The following is a 16,973-nucleotide window of genomic DNA, read 5'->3' as shown; positions in this document are numbered from 1 at the left end:
AGACTGTGCCATTGCAGAGCACTAGCAGTGTCTATCTCACCACTGTGAAAGTTAGCTCACAGAACGTGGTGACTTTCATAAAGAACCCTGAGGATTCAGTGCTCTTGATGGGATTGTTATGAATGGTAGCCAAATTTTTGGATTCCAATAATGACCCATGTTAACTTACTGTGGTTCTAAAGTTAATTATTAATTGTCTTATTTGCAATCCTAGCTTCTCTTATTTGTCACAAATTTTGAAAGGAACTTCTCAATGGTAGTGATACATTTTCTTTTGATTTTCCATTAAATGAAGAAAAGAAACTTTGACAAATTGGCTTTTTAGATTTTGACACTTGTAAAGAGTCAGTTTTTATTTTTTTATGTAGAGACCCATTACACCCAAGTACACATTCAAAATCTATAAAACTAAAAGAAGCTTTTCAAGAGGTACATCCATGAGAACCATCTCAGACACAGAGGGGATGGATGTGGGATTAGCAGCTGCCTTCATGGACAACTTTGCACTTCAGGATCTTGAGATAATTGTCAACCTTATTTGTATCCCTGCGTAGGCAGTGGAACAGGTTATAAAATCCAACAAGGTGAGAGTTTTTGTCACCCTTCTGCAGTGATGAAAGTCCAGACCAGGCAGCGAAGATGTCATCGTTTATAACTCCAGGTTCAACCTAGTCACCAAAAAGATAGTCACTTATTATTCATACTATTAGTACTTGTTTATACCATTCCTTCTAATTGCTGAATTATGATCTGCGGGTGATATAGGAATGGAAAACATAAGCCAAAGACATGGATTTTTGTGTATCTGGATCAGCGTGTCATAAAATTAAAAGTTGGACATTTCTATAAGTTTTCTGGCATAAGAGAGATCATAGATTAATTATTCTCTTACAGGAGTAGATAGGTGAAAAAGTAGAAAGTTGATATTTCAAAATACACTTGGCTTTGACCAAGGGAGTTTGGATGAGTTGGTATCTGTTATTTTATTGAGTGACTTTTACATTTCTCAAATCTTGTCTCTAGCATGGCCTCTGCACTTTAGTCCTTCTGATAGTTCACTATTTATCTTGTTTCCATTGAATTGAATCCATTGATCAGAGAATGTATGTACTGAAATCTTAGAAATAATGAGGAAAGCATTAAATGCTTTAAGATGTAGATAATCTGATGATGAGTATGGTGAAGATCTGCTGATGTATTTAGGGAGTCTTTCATTTAAATCAGGAAAGGTTCCTTCCAAATTTCTATGAAGAGTAGCTGTTTTCTTTTTAGTTCTCTGTGATGGGAGGTAGTGGGCTAAGGACGGTGCTGCAAAGACCCCTCAGTGGTGAGGACTGTGTGCTAAGGCATGACTAGGAGTACAAAAAGAACCTGTGAAACATCTTGAGAGAAGGGGCAGTTTGTACCTCTGGACTTTATTGGCTTATGCAAGCTGGGAATCTCCAGAGATTTTAGAGAAAAGGAACTATCTTGTTACTTTAAGGATGTCTAAGTTAGAGAGTGTATTAGGTACCAGTCTGAGATAATTGTAGACCTTGATTTACAGAACTTTCTCTTACAGAGTAAGCTCATTTGTTATATATCAGATTACCTATCAGAATTTATGTGTATTGACTGACTTTAAGCTTTTTATATTTGATGAAAAATTTTTAGAGAAAATTGTTGGGAATATTTATTATGGGAGGTATAATGACATTAACATAGTTAAATAAAGAAGTGGGAGGAAAAAAGGAATAGAAAAATAAAGCATTATGGAAAACCTTAGCTACATCAGGAAGTAGGCTTATACTAATAAAGAAAATAAATTGTAACACAGGTGTATATTTCATAGGTGGCTGGGTTAATGTGCTCTTTGTATTTGTTGTGTTTTTGCTCAGATTTGTAGTCTTCTCCCATGAAAATGACAAAAATATCACATGATACCATGTACGTAGTACACAAAAAGAAGTATAAAATTGCTTCTGCTATTATTCCTATAGCTATATGTTTTCCTTTATATAACACATTATTTCTGAAAATTTTAGAAAGCTGGAATCTCACTAAAGTTGAAATAATCCTATCTGAATGGAGATAAATACTGAAAATACTAATTTAATCTAAATATGATGAATTATTTGGAATGATTATTTATAATGATATGAGCGTAGTTTGGATTCCCAAGCAAAACAAAATTTAGGATGAAATATTTTTCTAGATATTATGAAATAAGGAACATTCCAGAAAGACACACTCTTGCTTTTGTTACATCTAGTATTGTGAGACAACATTGAAGCTATGGCTTCCTCTTTTCAGTCTTTCCTTAGAGATGGGGCAGGGAGGGACCTACAGTTCAGTGTGATTTTGATTTTCTCCTTTCTTTCTTCCCACTCTAATCCTCTGGCATGACTAGAATGGAGACAGAATCAGACCAGCATTCTGATGCATGTATCCTGAGGTACTTTGAAGAGAGCATTTATCTTGCAGATTCTATTCTCTGATTTTCTTTTTCTGGAAAATATTTTACCCCATTCCCTGAAAGGGAAAGTTTGGTGGATTTGTGGACAGTGTAAGAAAGCTACACCTGTCAAAAAAGGAAAGCTATTACTAACATTGGCGTACATCAGGATCTCACACTGTGGATGATTAACGCCAGGCCTAGTCATCTACAACATGGGATGCCTAAATTTGTTCTAGCAAAGTGAGGAATTTAAACCCATTTCCCATACAAAGGTTGCCTCTTTAATTGTTGAGAAAATCAAAAAAGTATCAAAGATTGCTCACCTGTTTGATTATCTTCTCCATGCCCTCTCGAAGTTGGTAGGTTTTATACTCAATCTCTTGGACTCTTCTAATCATATCTGCTGGGAATTCTTTCATATCCCTCACTGTTGTGGTCAGGTGCTGCAGAGGGTCTTCCCAGGAGCGCAATAAGCCTCGGACTGTATTCAGAAGTGTTCCAGACTGATCAACCACATTGAACATCACATTAAAGGAAGTGGAAAACAGCTGGGTTGGTAATATGCAATTTTTGTGGAGAAATTGAACTAAAATATCTCTTTATTATCCCTATGTGTATGTAAAAATTTTCCGTAGATAATACAATTTTTAGAAATGCAAACTGCCTGGTATTGTTAAAGTTAACAAAACTGGTTTATTTAAAGAACTGACTAACACACACACACATATATAGATATATCATGTGTATGATATGTACTTTAAACTATGTTTAGATTGGTTAGGGCATTATTTCAGAAGGGATAGATTAGAACAATAAAAAACTGGAGCTGGTTTGATATGTAGATTTTGTTTTCATCAGAACAGAGACTATAGTTGCTACTGCAAGAAACATAATATTTTGTAGGACATGCTCGGTAAGGTGTGCTTCAATTAAGATGCAGCATGAGACAGAAGAGTCAGGGAAGAATGAGGAAGTAAGTGTTAGAGAAGTAGAAGTAGAACCAGAGGAGTCTTGAAAATATAGACAAGAGGGCTCAAATCCTTCACTGATCAGGGATGTAATATGCTGTTAATGAAGGAGCATTATATAACTGCATTTGCATTTCTTACATCTGTCCTATGTGGCTATTTACTCATGCATGTCTCACTCACCCGACACATCCCTACAGAACGATATATGCAATCGTAGGTATAAGGCATTGGGTGAAATGTCCTCTGCATGCACAATTTATAGATCTGCTGTAGGCTTACTTAGTATTTGTTTTTACTTATAATTTATCAGCTACAAAATGTAAATTTTCTTAGATTGCATTATTTTCCTCTGCACATGTGATTACTATACTTATTTTAGTGACTCTGATAATTTATAGTACAGCAACCCTAGAATGCTGCCTCAGCTGTTTTGGTGAAAAACCGGGGCTTAAGACTTACCTCGGTATTTAGGGCTTGGACCTTGTCTGCTGGAGTAGGAATGGAAGAAGTGTGGCAGCTGTTGATGGCCCTGGAAATGAACTCCCGGCCATTGGCATATGTTTTTTGCTAGAAATGATAGAGAATATTCAATTAGTTATAGCTTAGAAATTGAATAAGCTAATCCATTAGCAGAATATTCATACAGTTGATAGATGTGTAATTTTCTCAAAAAGAGCACTGCATAATATTGAACCTATGGAATTAACAAACAAGTCCTTTTGCCTACTATTTTTGCAATTAGTTTGTAATTTCATTGTTTTCACCTAACTTTTCAAACCTTTGAACTTCTTCTCTTCCATACTATTCCTGTATTGTCACAACCTTCCTTTCACCCTTCCTATGGGTTGCTTTTTGAAAAGCAAACACAAAATGGTCCAAACTACAGACTGTCAAGTGCTTTAAATACCAAATGCCAAAGTACATAAGTATCTGTTTATCCATTTAGTCTCTTATTTTTTGTGTGTCCAACAGATATGCTTTGTTTAAGCAGACATTATAAAATTAAAATTTTTCTTTCAATTACCTCTGAATACACATAGCTGTACCTCACCAAGTTTATCAGGAATTCAAAATTCAAAATTACTGGTTGTGACACAATAGGTCAAAAGTAACAGAGCAAAACTTTCAGGAATTATAAAGATGTGAACAGATTAAAAACTAAAAAAAATAGTAAACTTTCTGGTTTAAAAATAACATTAGGCGAAAGTTGTGAAAATTTAAAAGGATTACTTGGAAGATGTGGAAGACAAAGGATGGTCAGTCAAACACAAGGAATAAAAGAAAAACTAGTGAGTGAAAATAATTTTATGAATATATATTTAATTGCAAATATTGAGCCATATTCTCTGGTGGCCCAATGATATACTGAAGCCCTAATGTGTTGTGGGCTCCTTGCCTGACTTAGAAGATCTAAAATACAACTTTCAAAGTACCTTCATCAGGAAGAAAAACTCTGTTTCCAATTGTAAACCAGCATTTGTGTTGTAATTATCAATTCATGCACTGGAAATCTTAAAACAATGATTCCTAGCATTTTGGGGGTTCTGAAAAGCCTTTTTTTTTTCTTTTTGATTTGGCTTTTCTCCCTTCTGACATGGCTTCATGTTCAGCCTAATTCTATTCCATCCACCTAATTCACTGCAATGCAATTGTCATTTATTGGGTATCTACAGTATGCCAAATACAGAATGCCCAGGGAGACTGGTTTCTAAGAACAAAAATCTGGCTCTTCTTCTAACTTATAAATGGCTTTACGCCTGGTTTTAGATTTTTAATGAATAGTTGAATTAATGAAAATATACAAAAATCATTGCAATCTTTGAGAATCTTTGAGATTTCTTGAAACTGGAGATTTCTCCTTTTTTCCACCTTTTATTATCTGATGCCTTCTTTTACTTAAAGGTATATTGTTTACAATTTGGTTCATGAGATTTACTTTATTAAATTTCATACAGTCATGTCATTGGCATGAAGGCTTCTTTGGGAAGAAGCAATGAGTGGGATACTTACAAAGTCCCTGAATGTGTCTTCAGCAACTTTATAGATGTTGTCAGACAGGGCGACTGCACGGGTGAACAGGTCTTGGAGGCTCAAGCGGCAGTTCGCAGCCCCACCTGCACAGGCAGGGCTGGCAGCCACATTCTTGCAGAGAAGGAGGTTTAACACCAGCAGCAGCAGGAGTGATCCTGTGTAAACAAAAACACAACCCACTTTGAGATGATCTATTCTGCCGAGGTTATCAGATGTAATTCTGCTGTGGGAAACTTTCTCCCTCAGCACTGTCCTTTTCTACAGGAATTGCTAGTACAGCTGGGGTGGGAGAAGAAACAACACATTCACTGTGTCAATTTAGATATATAATTATATTTATACATATATGTAGTTTGAGAAGTGGGTGACTTTCTGCATTTCTATATTGCTTCCAGAAGGGCTTGTATAGTTTGCAAACATTTGGAGCTTAAATTAATTCTGAAGCAGGGTGTTTAAGTCATTCTCAAGATAATCTAATGTCTTGGATGTTTCTGCAGATTTTTGGTGGTCAGAGTTTATAATTTTTTAAGTCAATGTCCAATATTTGCATTTTGGGCTCCAATGTGACAAACACAGTGCAGTTCATCAAAGTGTTTTATCTTCATGGCTGACAAGAATAAACTCATGAATGCTTGATTACTAACATGGATTATGAAAAGAATACTATCATAAAAATGATGCTGTAGGCTGAATGGCTAACTCACCATTATAATCCCACACATTTGTCTGAAATTTTGCCAAAACATTCAGATTTTTTCTTTCAAAATTTGGGCTTTACAACGTTCCTGTGAATAGATTGGGACTTCTTAATTATCACTAAATCATATTGATGAAATAGAAGACTTAGGGAGGTTAAATGAATCCCCTCCCTTTATTAGCAGGTTGGCAGGCAGAACACCAACACCATGGTCTTTGTCCTCATCTTGTCACATCATACACACCTGTGAGCCCTCACTTTGCATGTGTATCAGGGACCACATCATTATTCCTGACACTCAGTGTTTGTAGAGGTTGTTACCATTACTTTTAAAGAACAACACTCTGCCTTGATTATATGGTAACAGAGGCCCTACGTGACTTGATTTTATCCCCTTTTCCTGCTCTATCAAACCCCCACATTAAAAATCTTGACAAGGATCAGTGTTGGTTTTATCATAACTTTGCTGTCTCAGCAGATGGACAGATACCTATCACTAACATATCAATAATTTACACTCTGAAAGGAAAGAAACAGCACACAGGTGCCCAATTAATATCACTCTTTAACATAGTGACATGATTCTAAGAACTTCTGATATAGACATGTATTTCTCAGTTCCATTGAATCTTTGACAGATGCAATTGTAAATGTCTAAGAAAAATAATGCAATGTTACAGACTAATGTGTGAAAAAATAACCTAACTCCAAGTATCCCAAGTAAGTTCAAATATACTTAAAAGTTGTTTGGTTTATAATGTAACTAAACAAATTGTTAGGTACAAATTTAAAATAATCTTGTGAAATAACTCATATTACAGATCTTTAATTTTTCAAAACCACAATGCTTCTAAAAGTTGCTTAATATATGTTATAGTCATATAATGTAGGTGAAGAGATGTTTTGTCTACATGTATAAAAGAATTGTGCCTTGAAAATAGAGAATGCAGACTAGTACTCTAGGATATTCCTAACTGAATATTCTTTAATGCTGAGAACACTTATCTATGTTTTTATTATCTGGGGGATTATCATAGTCTATGATAAGGTAAAATAGACAAATATTTTTATTATTCATTTCATAAAACAAATTTTGATGTTAGTAGTAATTTTTTTTCTTGAAAATATCAGTAAAGGCTGGTGCAGTGGTTCAAGTAGTAGAGCCTTGCAAGTATGAGGCCCTGAATTCAAAACCCAGTACCATCAAAAAATAGAAAAAGAAAAAGAAAGTAAAGAAAAAAGAAAATATCACCAAGAAATTGCAGTCTATTATTTAGCCCTTGCCTGTTTTTCCTTGTGAAATGACATTTGGCTTGAACCAAATTGACAAAGCAGTATGAGATGCATATTTGCTAACATTGTCTGCATTATGACTAAGAATAATTTCATCAGGTTGATTCAAATGGTGTAATTCATATAAGAGATCTGGGAGCCAGAAAGTGTGAATTTTTTTCTTCTGATGTGTGACAATGTGGATGTACAAACTCTTGAGGTCTTATTCTAGTATAGTTCTTGATCTCAGAATCATTTGTCTTTTGAGTTGGGTTATTTCATGTTCTGGGAGCTGTCCTTGGAGAATGCATTGGAGGATATTTAGCAGCCTCCCTGGTTTCTACCCAGTGACCACCAGTATAATCTTACCCTTTCCTGCCTTATCTCAATTTAGACAATGCAAAATGTCTCTAGGAGGAGGATCCCCTATTCATGAATGACTGATCTATTCCATTGTGCCCTTCCTTGTACAATTGCTTTCTAGAATAATGATTAGAAGGTTCTTATAACCCTGTTTGCCTTAAACTTCTTGTTATTATCTAATATTTCACATTATTTTACCCAATCACCAGATTGTTCACAAAGCCATTGAGGAGTTGCACATACCTTTCCATGATGACTGCTTGCTGTCCATGGTGGTGGTCATTCAGGAACACACTTCACCGGAGAAGACTGGGAGTTTTACAACTTCCTCCTGTGAAGAGGTTGGCTTATAAACCTTTGAAATGTTCATGAATATATTTAATCAGACATTCTCCCTTTCCAGTAACCAAATTCCATCATTAAGATGACCCCCATGATCTCAAAGACCAAATGCTATTTTATTTCTTGTTCATATTTAGGAAGACATACTGGCCTGAAATGAAGGATTTTGATTAATTAGAACAAAGGATATGAGAAAACTGATGAATGTGAGATCTTTATACTAGTTGGGGTAGAAGATGTATAAAACTATAGAACCCCATTACTTTAAAATTTACCTTTAATTCTCTGCAATTTCAGAAAATATAGCATTATATTTAAGTTAAAATGGTCTCATGTATTGTAAGTTGTAAAATTTGTCATTGAATATTGTTAAGTCAATTGAGTTTTAAAAATTTATGTCCTTTTTACCAGGAGATGCAGAATAAATTCTTATTATGCTCCAATTGAATCTCTTTGTTTTTTCTTGATTTTACAAATTTTGTGTAGTCCATTTTCAATGGCATATCTATATGATACTTTGTTTTATAAAATGCCTTCTTTCCTATGTTTATCCCCAATAAATCCTTTGTTTTCAATATATATGTATAGTATTTACAAATGTGTGTGTGTATATATATATACATATATATGCATATAGTTATAGGTTTATCTCTTTTATATATATGAAGTTGTATCATTATCCCATTCACAGTTTAAGAAACAGAGGTTTAGAGACACTAAAAATAAGGAGGATGGAAAGAATAATTTGTGTATAGTCAAGTTAGATGCAGGAAGGATATTGTTTCAAGAGGAATTTGGATGGATGTGAGGAAGGTTCAGAAATTAAATATTTATGCTTATTGATGTTCACCCACATCTAGATAAGCAAGATATCAACACTGACCCAAGAGAATTTATTTTGAAGGAACAATAGTAGTTTTTCAGGTCAAACGCGTACATTGTACACACATATATTTACAAAGATCCCAATACAGGATGTAATAAATTCCAATTCCACTCAATTATTTCTACTCTTTCATATAGGATGTTAAACTGTTTTTAGCTAATGTATGACCCATCTACTTTCCTTGACCTTAGCTCACTCTGGGACAACATATCAAAAACAATCATTATCCATTGGCTCAGAAGTTCTATTACCTATTAGACAATTCCTAAATGAAATGATTATGATGAATAAGAATGAATCATTGATGACTTTTCTAATTATTAAGTCCATGTATCTACATCAAGTAAGATTTTACTTTCGATTTTAGTGTCTTTGAGGGAAGACTGACAGATGAGGAAATTCAAAAATAATCTCTTCCCATTACGTTTACTTTTTCTGTAACTGTTAGTGTTAATATGTGCTTTAACAATTATCTAAGTGATGATATGGAGACTTAGAAATCTTAACAAAGAATAACATATCTGTGAAAGTATTTTTTCTCATTGTCTTAGCTTAAGCAATGCTAGATTTTGAATCGTAAGCATCAAATGTGATGATTGATAAGATCTATCATTCTAAAAGTGGGGTTGGGATACTATAGACTTATGGTGGATATCCATTTTGCTCCCTAGACAAGGAAAGTCTGTATTATTAAGACAGCAAAGCTGTATAGTAGCGAAGTTATGTAGTCCTACATTACCTTTCCCTGCAGAAACTTATGTGCAAGAAAATACACAAAAGAGATGGCAGAAATCAGAAAAGCACAAAGAAAGCTGGGCAAAAGAGAAAAGCAGCAAACAGTTCCAAGCCCATCCTTGGCTGCCTGGGAGTCAGAGGGCAAGCTGAAGACCCAATCACAAGGTCTGTCAGAGGGATTGACAACAAGCTGGAAATTCTAGCTGTAAGAAAAGCCCACACCTGCTTAAATCCAGTGAAGGGATTTGAAAGACAATGACTGCTCTGGTGTAGAAGGCTAGCCTTTGTGAAGAAAGAATTTTGTCACTGCCCTCATCTCAGACTGCCACAGCAAGGTGACTTCTTGAGAAAGCATTGGTTAAGGCCACGGATTGAGACTGAGATTCTCTCGTGGCTAGAGAACAAGCAATAGTCATGGCTCAGGAGTAGAGGGAACCCTATCAAAGTGTGTTGCTGAGAGATGGCATTGAAGGATGGTGAATTAGAGGGAGAGAGTCTTACCTGGTCCTGCAGAGAAGCAAGTGGGATCCACTGCAGTGAAGGATATAGTGGTTGCAGGCCACATGCTCCCTTATAAAGTCCAAGTCCAGTCACCTCAGGGTCACATGAAAACAAACAATCAGCATGGTATACAGCCTACAGGGCCTGTCTTCAGGCTATCTGTGTTTGTTGCTAGGTTGGGCATAGGCCTTTCAGACTCCCTGTACCAGAAAACATCCTTCTTACTTCATATTATAGTTAGGTCATTAGACATCCAGAATGAGGAAAGTGTATTGAAAGGTGCAAGACAGAAGTATGAAAACACCTTGAAAGGCAAACCTATCAGAGGAGCAGCAGATTTCTCAACAGAACTTTAAAGGCAAAGAAGATATGGATTAATATATTTCAAGCCCTAAAAAAAGATAACTGCAAACCTAGGTTACTGTACCTGGAAAAAATATCCTTCATAATCAAAGGAGAAATAAGAACCTTCCATAATAAACAGAAACTAAAGAAATTCATGATCACTACAACTGCACTGAAAAAGATTCTTAGAAGACTTGTATCTTTCAATAATAATTTTGCATATTAATTGTCTTTGTACTCTGAAAGACACAGACTAGGAAACACATTTTTCTCAGCAGCCCATGGAACTTTCTCTGAAATACATCATAACTTAGGACATAAATCAAGTCTTAGCCAATACCTGAAAATTCACATAATTTCTTATATTTTATTATACCCCTACAGAAACCATGAACAGGCTGAGAAAGAAATCAGGAAAGTAACACCATTCACAAAAGCTTCAATAAGTTAATATCTAGAAATAAACTTAATGAATTTGTGAAAGGCCTCTAAATGAAAACTATGAAATCTTGAGGAAAAATTCAAGAAGACACTAGAAGACAGAAAGAGTGTCTATGCTCATGGATAAGCAGAATTAATATTTTGAAAATGTCTATACTACCAGAACCAAGCTCAATCTCAATGCAATTCCCAGAAAAATTCCAAGGTCACTTTTTTAGAAATGAAAAACAATTGTAAAATTCGTACAGAATCTCAAAAGACCCCAAAAAACTAATGCAATCATAAACATGCTGACTTAATTTAAACTAAAGAGCCATAATAACAAAAACAGCATGATACTGACAAAGAAATAGACAAGTAGTCCAATGGAATAGAAATTATATCTAGAACTAAGTCTGCACAGCTACAGCCATTGATTGTTGGCAAAGGTGGCAAAAAACATAGTTGGAGAAAAGACTGGCACTTCAACACATGGTGCTGGGAAAATTGGATATTCACATTTAGAAGAGTGATCCTAGAACTCTAATCTTTAACCTTGTATAAAATCAATCCAAAATATCTAAGTTTATGGCCTGAAACTTTGAAACTCTTATAGAAAAACATCGGGAAGCATCTTGAAGTTACAGGCATAGGTAACTCCTTTTGAATAGAACACCAATTGCTCAGAAGATATGAATAAGAACTGAAAAATGGAATTATATCAAAATAAGAAATTTTAGCACAATAAAAGAATCAATAATCAAAACTATGAGGCAACCCACAGAATGGGAGAAAATCTTTGCCAGATATTCATCAGATAAAGAATTAATATCCAGAATATATAAGAAGCTGCACCAATTGAACACCAAAAAAAAAAAAAAGCCAAATCAATGCAATTAGTAAGTGGGCAAATCAATTGAAAAAATTCTTCCCAAAAGAAGTACAAATGGCCAATATATATGTGAAGAAATATTCAGCATCCTTAGCCATCAAGGAAATGCAAATCAAAATAACATTGAGATTTCATATTGTCCCCAGGTCAGAATACCAAGTATTAAGGAAACAAACAAGAAATGTTGGTAGTGTGTGGGTAAAAATGAGCACTTCTATGCAGTTGGTAGGCATGTAAATTAGTGCAGCCGCTATGGAACTAAGAATAGAGTTCCTCTGAAATCTAAAAGATGGCCAGGCATCAGTGGCTCATGTCTGTAAAGTTTTACTTGGAAGTCAAAGTACTTCATTCACTCGTATGAAGATTGAGTACTGAAACCTGTTAAAATTGTTTTGAAGAGAAAGAGTAATGATGCAGATAAATTTGATCAAAGTCCATTATATGCATTTATGGAAATATCACAATGAAACACCTTTCACAATTAATATACATTCCTTACAAAAGGAAAAATGTAGAACTCAGAAGTGACAAGTTAATCTTAAATTTTGAAGTGTTGCCAGTTTTGGGGATAACCTGAGAAAACCAGAGTTGTGTTTATTCAGTAGAGGAAAATTGATTTATTTGACTACAAAGAACTTACATGTTTCACTGTAAAATTTATTGTGCTTCCTTGCTGCCTTAGAGCCCCTCATTTCCCGTGAATGGGATAGTGCAATATCTAAATAATGCAAAAGGCATATTTTATGTGAAAAGTCATAGTTGACCTATTTTTCTATGTATTTTCTATGTATTTCTATGTATCATCACTTTCCCCTTAATATTCGTATGTATTCTTTTGTGAATGTTTTACTTTACCAAACTGTGCCCTACATTAGAGTAGTGAAAAAATTCATTAAGGATGGACTTATCTGTTTTCAATGGAAAACTTCACTTTTTTGACTTTTTTCTAGTTTTCCAAAAAGTGGAACTCATGACAATACGGATACATGAATAGTTTATGTATGTTTTGTCTTTTAAATTTTTCTTCTAATGGTCACCAATGATTGGTTAGTTGCTAAATCTAAATAATTCCTGAGTCACTACCTGTATTAATGTTTTTATTTTATTTTATATTTTTGCCAACCGCTCTGTATTCCCCTTTTGGCTAGCTTCTTCAGTGCCAGAACTTTACCTGTAGTATCCATGAAGATGTTATCAATCCTCTTTAGCTGCCAGCTACCTATTGGATACTTCATAGTATTAGATCCTGTATCTTGGCTCACAGTTCTGGAGTTTTTATCTGTGATTGATTGGCACATCATGGCAGGAGTGAATGGTAGATGACCTGGTCACTTACTGGCAGGAAACAAGAAAGAGGAAGGGGCCAGATTCCACTGTGTCAATTAAGTGCACACCAATGGCTTTCAGACCTCCCACTAGCCCTTGCCTCTTATGGTTCCACCAAGACCCATTGGTGTTACCATGGGGGCCATGTCTCTAATATGTGTGTATTTGCAGGACATTTATTATCCAACTATAACAATCAATGTCTTTTTTTGTTCAGAATATTTAACACTTTGTGTGCATGTTAGCAAATACCAGAGCTAAAAGCATTCAAATTATTTGATAGATTTGGAAGGCCCATATAATTGTTCATGAAATCATTACTAACTTTTACCTTTCAAATTCCTTAATGGTCCAAAAATGATGATTGAGTGGAAGCCCTCATTTTTGGTGCTCAGATCAGAATTCTGTAACATTCACACTTATGTATTGATGTTTTCAATTGTACTGGAACATTTTAACTTTAAAAACTGTACATGCTTTAAATTCTCCACCATGTTTGTTGGAGGTGGGGCAATAGATATGTATGTGGGTTTGCTCTGAATTATTTAGGTAATCTTAATCTCAGTGCATATCACAAAAATTTACTACATGCAAAATGTACTTTAATTTCACAAGTCATTAAAAATTTTTAGATGTACCTTTAAAAATGCAAGTAATATTTTCATTATATGAGGATATTTTTAACAATACAAAAAAAAGTAAGAATCCCATAAAAATGATGCTTTTGGAGATAAGTTACTCTTCAGGAAGTCAAGGATAAAAAATGGAAATGGAAAAACTACAATGATTTTAAATGATATCATACAGTTAAATATTATATACCTATGTATATGATAAGTGTATATATAAGGTAAAAAGGAAGGTCCAGTTAACATCTTATCATCCAAGCCCTTTCTAACCATTAATCATCACTCCAAAAGTCAAGGAAAAATGCTCACCTCTCAAATATTTGTGTCTTAAAGAAATACATTAAAAGCAGCATAAACCTCCTATTTGGCCAATTACTTAATGAATATATTTGCATTTAATAATAGAATACCACTTTTAGAGCTTTCATGGTCATTTCCTCTGTCTTTATCCTATGTGACCAGATTTCCAAGGTTAAGACCAAAGGCTTTGTGAAAATGTCAGGGATTTCTCTTGGTTAAAAAAAATTCCAAGAACTCAAAAGTCTTGAAATGTAGTTTATTGCAATGTTATTTCAAGCAGGGAAAACCTTACCATCCTAAACACAAAAGCAAAAATGTGAAATGTATGAGAGACTTCATTACATGAATTCTGTCCTGCAACAGATGCAAGGACAATAGTAAAGCTATTTAGTTTCATTGCAACCAAAAATTACAAGTGTATATCTTAAGCCTTATCTTTTTAGAGTTATTATGTGAGAGAAAATTCCAAAATCTTGAAGAAATGTGCTTGTTCATCAGAAAAAATGATATGCAGCTGTTTGTTATACAGATATATGTATAAATCATTGCACAAGGTAAAGAGATTTGTGTTATATTATTAGCTCCAATTTTGGCTCATTGGGGCTGTATCTACTGGATTAGGAAAAATAGATGCTTTAGTCAGTTTTTCATCTCTGGGAAAAAATACCTAGAAAGACAATGTAAGGAAGGAAGAATATTTCAGACTGTGGGTAGTCAGCTGGCTTCTTTGTTGTAGTCTTGAGGGAGGCAGAACATCATGGTAGAGAGGACATGATAAAGCACAACTGGTCACCACATGGCAGGGGGAAGCAACGAGAATCCAATGAAAGGAGTCCAACAAGGACTAGCACTGAAGAGAATTTCCCAGTGACCTACTTAGTCCAAATAGGCCCTGTCCTCAAATTTTCCAACTTTTTCCGATAATTCTGCCAAATTGTGATTTAATCAATGCATTAAATCTTTGAGGAAGGAAGAGACCTCATGTTCTAAGCACTTCTCCAATCTCCACATGTGAACATTGTGCCAGGGACCAAGCCTTTAACAAGTGAGACTTTGGGAGGACATTTCATATTCAAACAATGATTACCAGTTTTAATAAATATTTGTCATGGTCTGTTAAATTCCCATTCCTCCACATTTCTTTCTGCTCAGGAAGCTCCTCAGCTGTAGCTAGCAACTTCCTGCAATTTCTCCTTCTGCCAAGGTATCATGAAATCAGGTAGACCAAGTAGCCATTTGCAGCAGTGGCTTCTCAGCACAGGACTGATTTGCTAAAATATTAAATAATGTTTGGCATATTCTTTTATTCTCCAGTAAAACAGACTATGAATAGTTTTACTAATTAGTGATTGTTATACAAACCAAAATAAAACAGCAATAAATTACCTACAAATTTAGTTGCTTTAAACCAGAATAATCAGTTTGCTATTATCTCTCATAGCTCTTGCTTGGAGTCTTTCATATGTATTGTAGTTGAATAGTGGTTAGGACTGAATGCATCCTGAAAGCTTTGTCACTTAGATGTCTGATTCTTGATGCCAGCTGACAACTGAAACCTAATTTGGAAATGTTCATCAGAACTCTTACCCAAGGACTATCCTTGTATTCTTGATTTCCTCACCACATGGAGGCTGGGTTCTAAAAGAAATCGGCTCAAGAAAATGAGATGTAAACTCTATCAACTTTTATGACCTAGCCGTGGACATGAATGGCATCATTTTCTTCATGGTCACTGGCATGCTTAGATTCAAGGAGGAGAATAGACCCTACTTGTCATTGGGAATGGTGTAACATCATATTGTAAGAAAATCTGTGGGATGGGTGATTTGGTTATGTCCATTTTGGATAATACAATCTGCTAAATTTTTGTGCTGTAGTGCTAACATGTTTATTCCTTAAGCTGTCCTCTGAGGAATCTTTTATGTCTACCTTACTAATGTTTTTTATTTCACTAGTAGCACATTTCTCCATATTCTACTTTAGGGTTTGCCATTCAGTCGCAGATTCCTTCTGTGGCCTCTGCAAAAACTGTTCCAAAATCATTTCTCATAGCTTTCATTACAAGTCTTGCAAAGGAAAGAATAGTTAATAATTATTTTATATTTCAATAATCTGCATCAAGGGTCAGCAAACTGTTTCTTAAAATACCATATTACATATTTGGGCTTTCATAGTCTAAAAGAAAAAATCCAAGAGTATTCAATATGACTTATATGATTACTTAAAATTTAGTGGTTTAAAATGTTTTCCTTGCTCATTGGTTATACATACACAGCTGGTAAGTTGACTTTTTTTTTCAAACTATTGTTTGCTAACCTTTGGCCCAGAGCAATGGTACAATTCAAAAGTTTTAAAGGGCAAGCATTGCTTTTCATTTGGTTTTATGGATGTGGGTAAATGCTGGTATTCTGACTTGACCTATGTTTGGCATTTCAAATATTTTATTTCTTTCCTCCCTTCCTCCCTCCCTTCCTCCCTCCATCATTCCATCCTTCTCTCCCTCCTTTCCTTCTCTTCTATCTCCCTTTCATCTATCTATATGCTCTTTTCCTTTCTCATTCCCTTTATTTTCCCCATAAAAGACCATTTAATGACTCATAAAAAACCATTCTAATATATTTCTATGTGTTTGTTTGTGTTAGTGTAATATGTATATCACTGTTATGTTTGTATACATTTTAAATTTATCTTGAAGGTGTTAGTGAACTGAATTCTTTTTGTCTTGCTTTTTCTTTATTTAGTTATATGTAAAAAATTCTTTCACATTGTATGCTTTCATCTAGTCTGTTGTTACCAATTATTTCATAATACCCCACTGGATGCTTC

The 16,973-nt window shown here is 34.7% G+C and overlaps 1 protein-coding gene across 2 annotated transcripts in view; it reads right to left on the bottom strand.

Moving 5' to 3' along the window:
• Positions 1–345: 345 nt before the first annotated feature.
• LOC109677683 (prolactin-like) overlaps positions 346–16,973 on the bottom strand; it is a 46,880-nt gene continuing 30,252 nt past the window's right edge. The window contains exons 1-6 of one of the 2 annotated variants that reach the window (XM_020153538.2): positions 10,236–10,285; positions 8,015–8,102; positions 5,419–5,594; positions 3,868–3,975; positions 2,761–2,940; positions 347–668 (exon numbers count right to left, since the gene is read on the bottom strand). In XM_020153538.2, the coding sequence (XP_020009127.2) occupies positions 477–668; positions 2,761–2,940; positions 3,868–3,975; positions 5,419–5,594; positions 8,015–8,054 (696 nt within the window). In that variant the 5' untranslated portion in view covers positions 8,055–8,102; positions 10,236–10,285 and the 3' untranslated portion in view covers positions 347–476. Of the gene's footprint in view, positions 669–2,760; positions 2,941–3,867; positions 3,976–5,418; positions 5,595–8,014; positions 8,103–10,235; positions 10,286–16,973 lie in introns of those variants that run through there. The other variant, XM_074081729.1, reaches the window with a different exon arrangement.

The sequence above is a fragment of the Castor canadensis genome, chromosome 8 (assembly GCF_047511655.1).
Source record: "Castor canadensis chromosome 8, mCasCan1.hap1v2, whole genome shotgun sequence".
NCBI lineage: Eukaryota > Metazoa > Chordata > Mammalia > Rodentia > Castoridae > Castor > Castor canadensis.
This window is presented reverse-complemented; position numbering and strand designations above follow the sequence as displayed.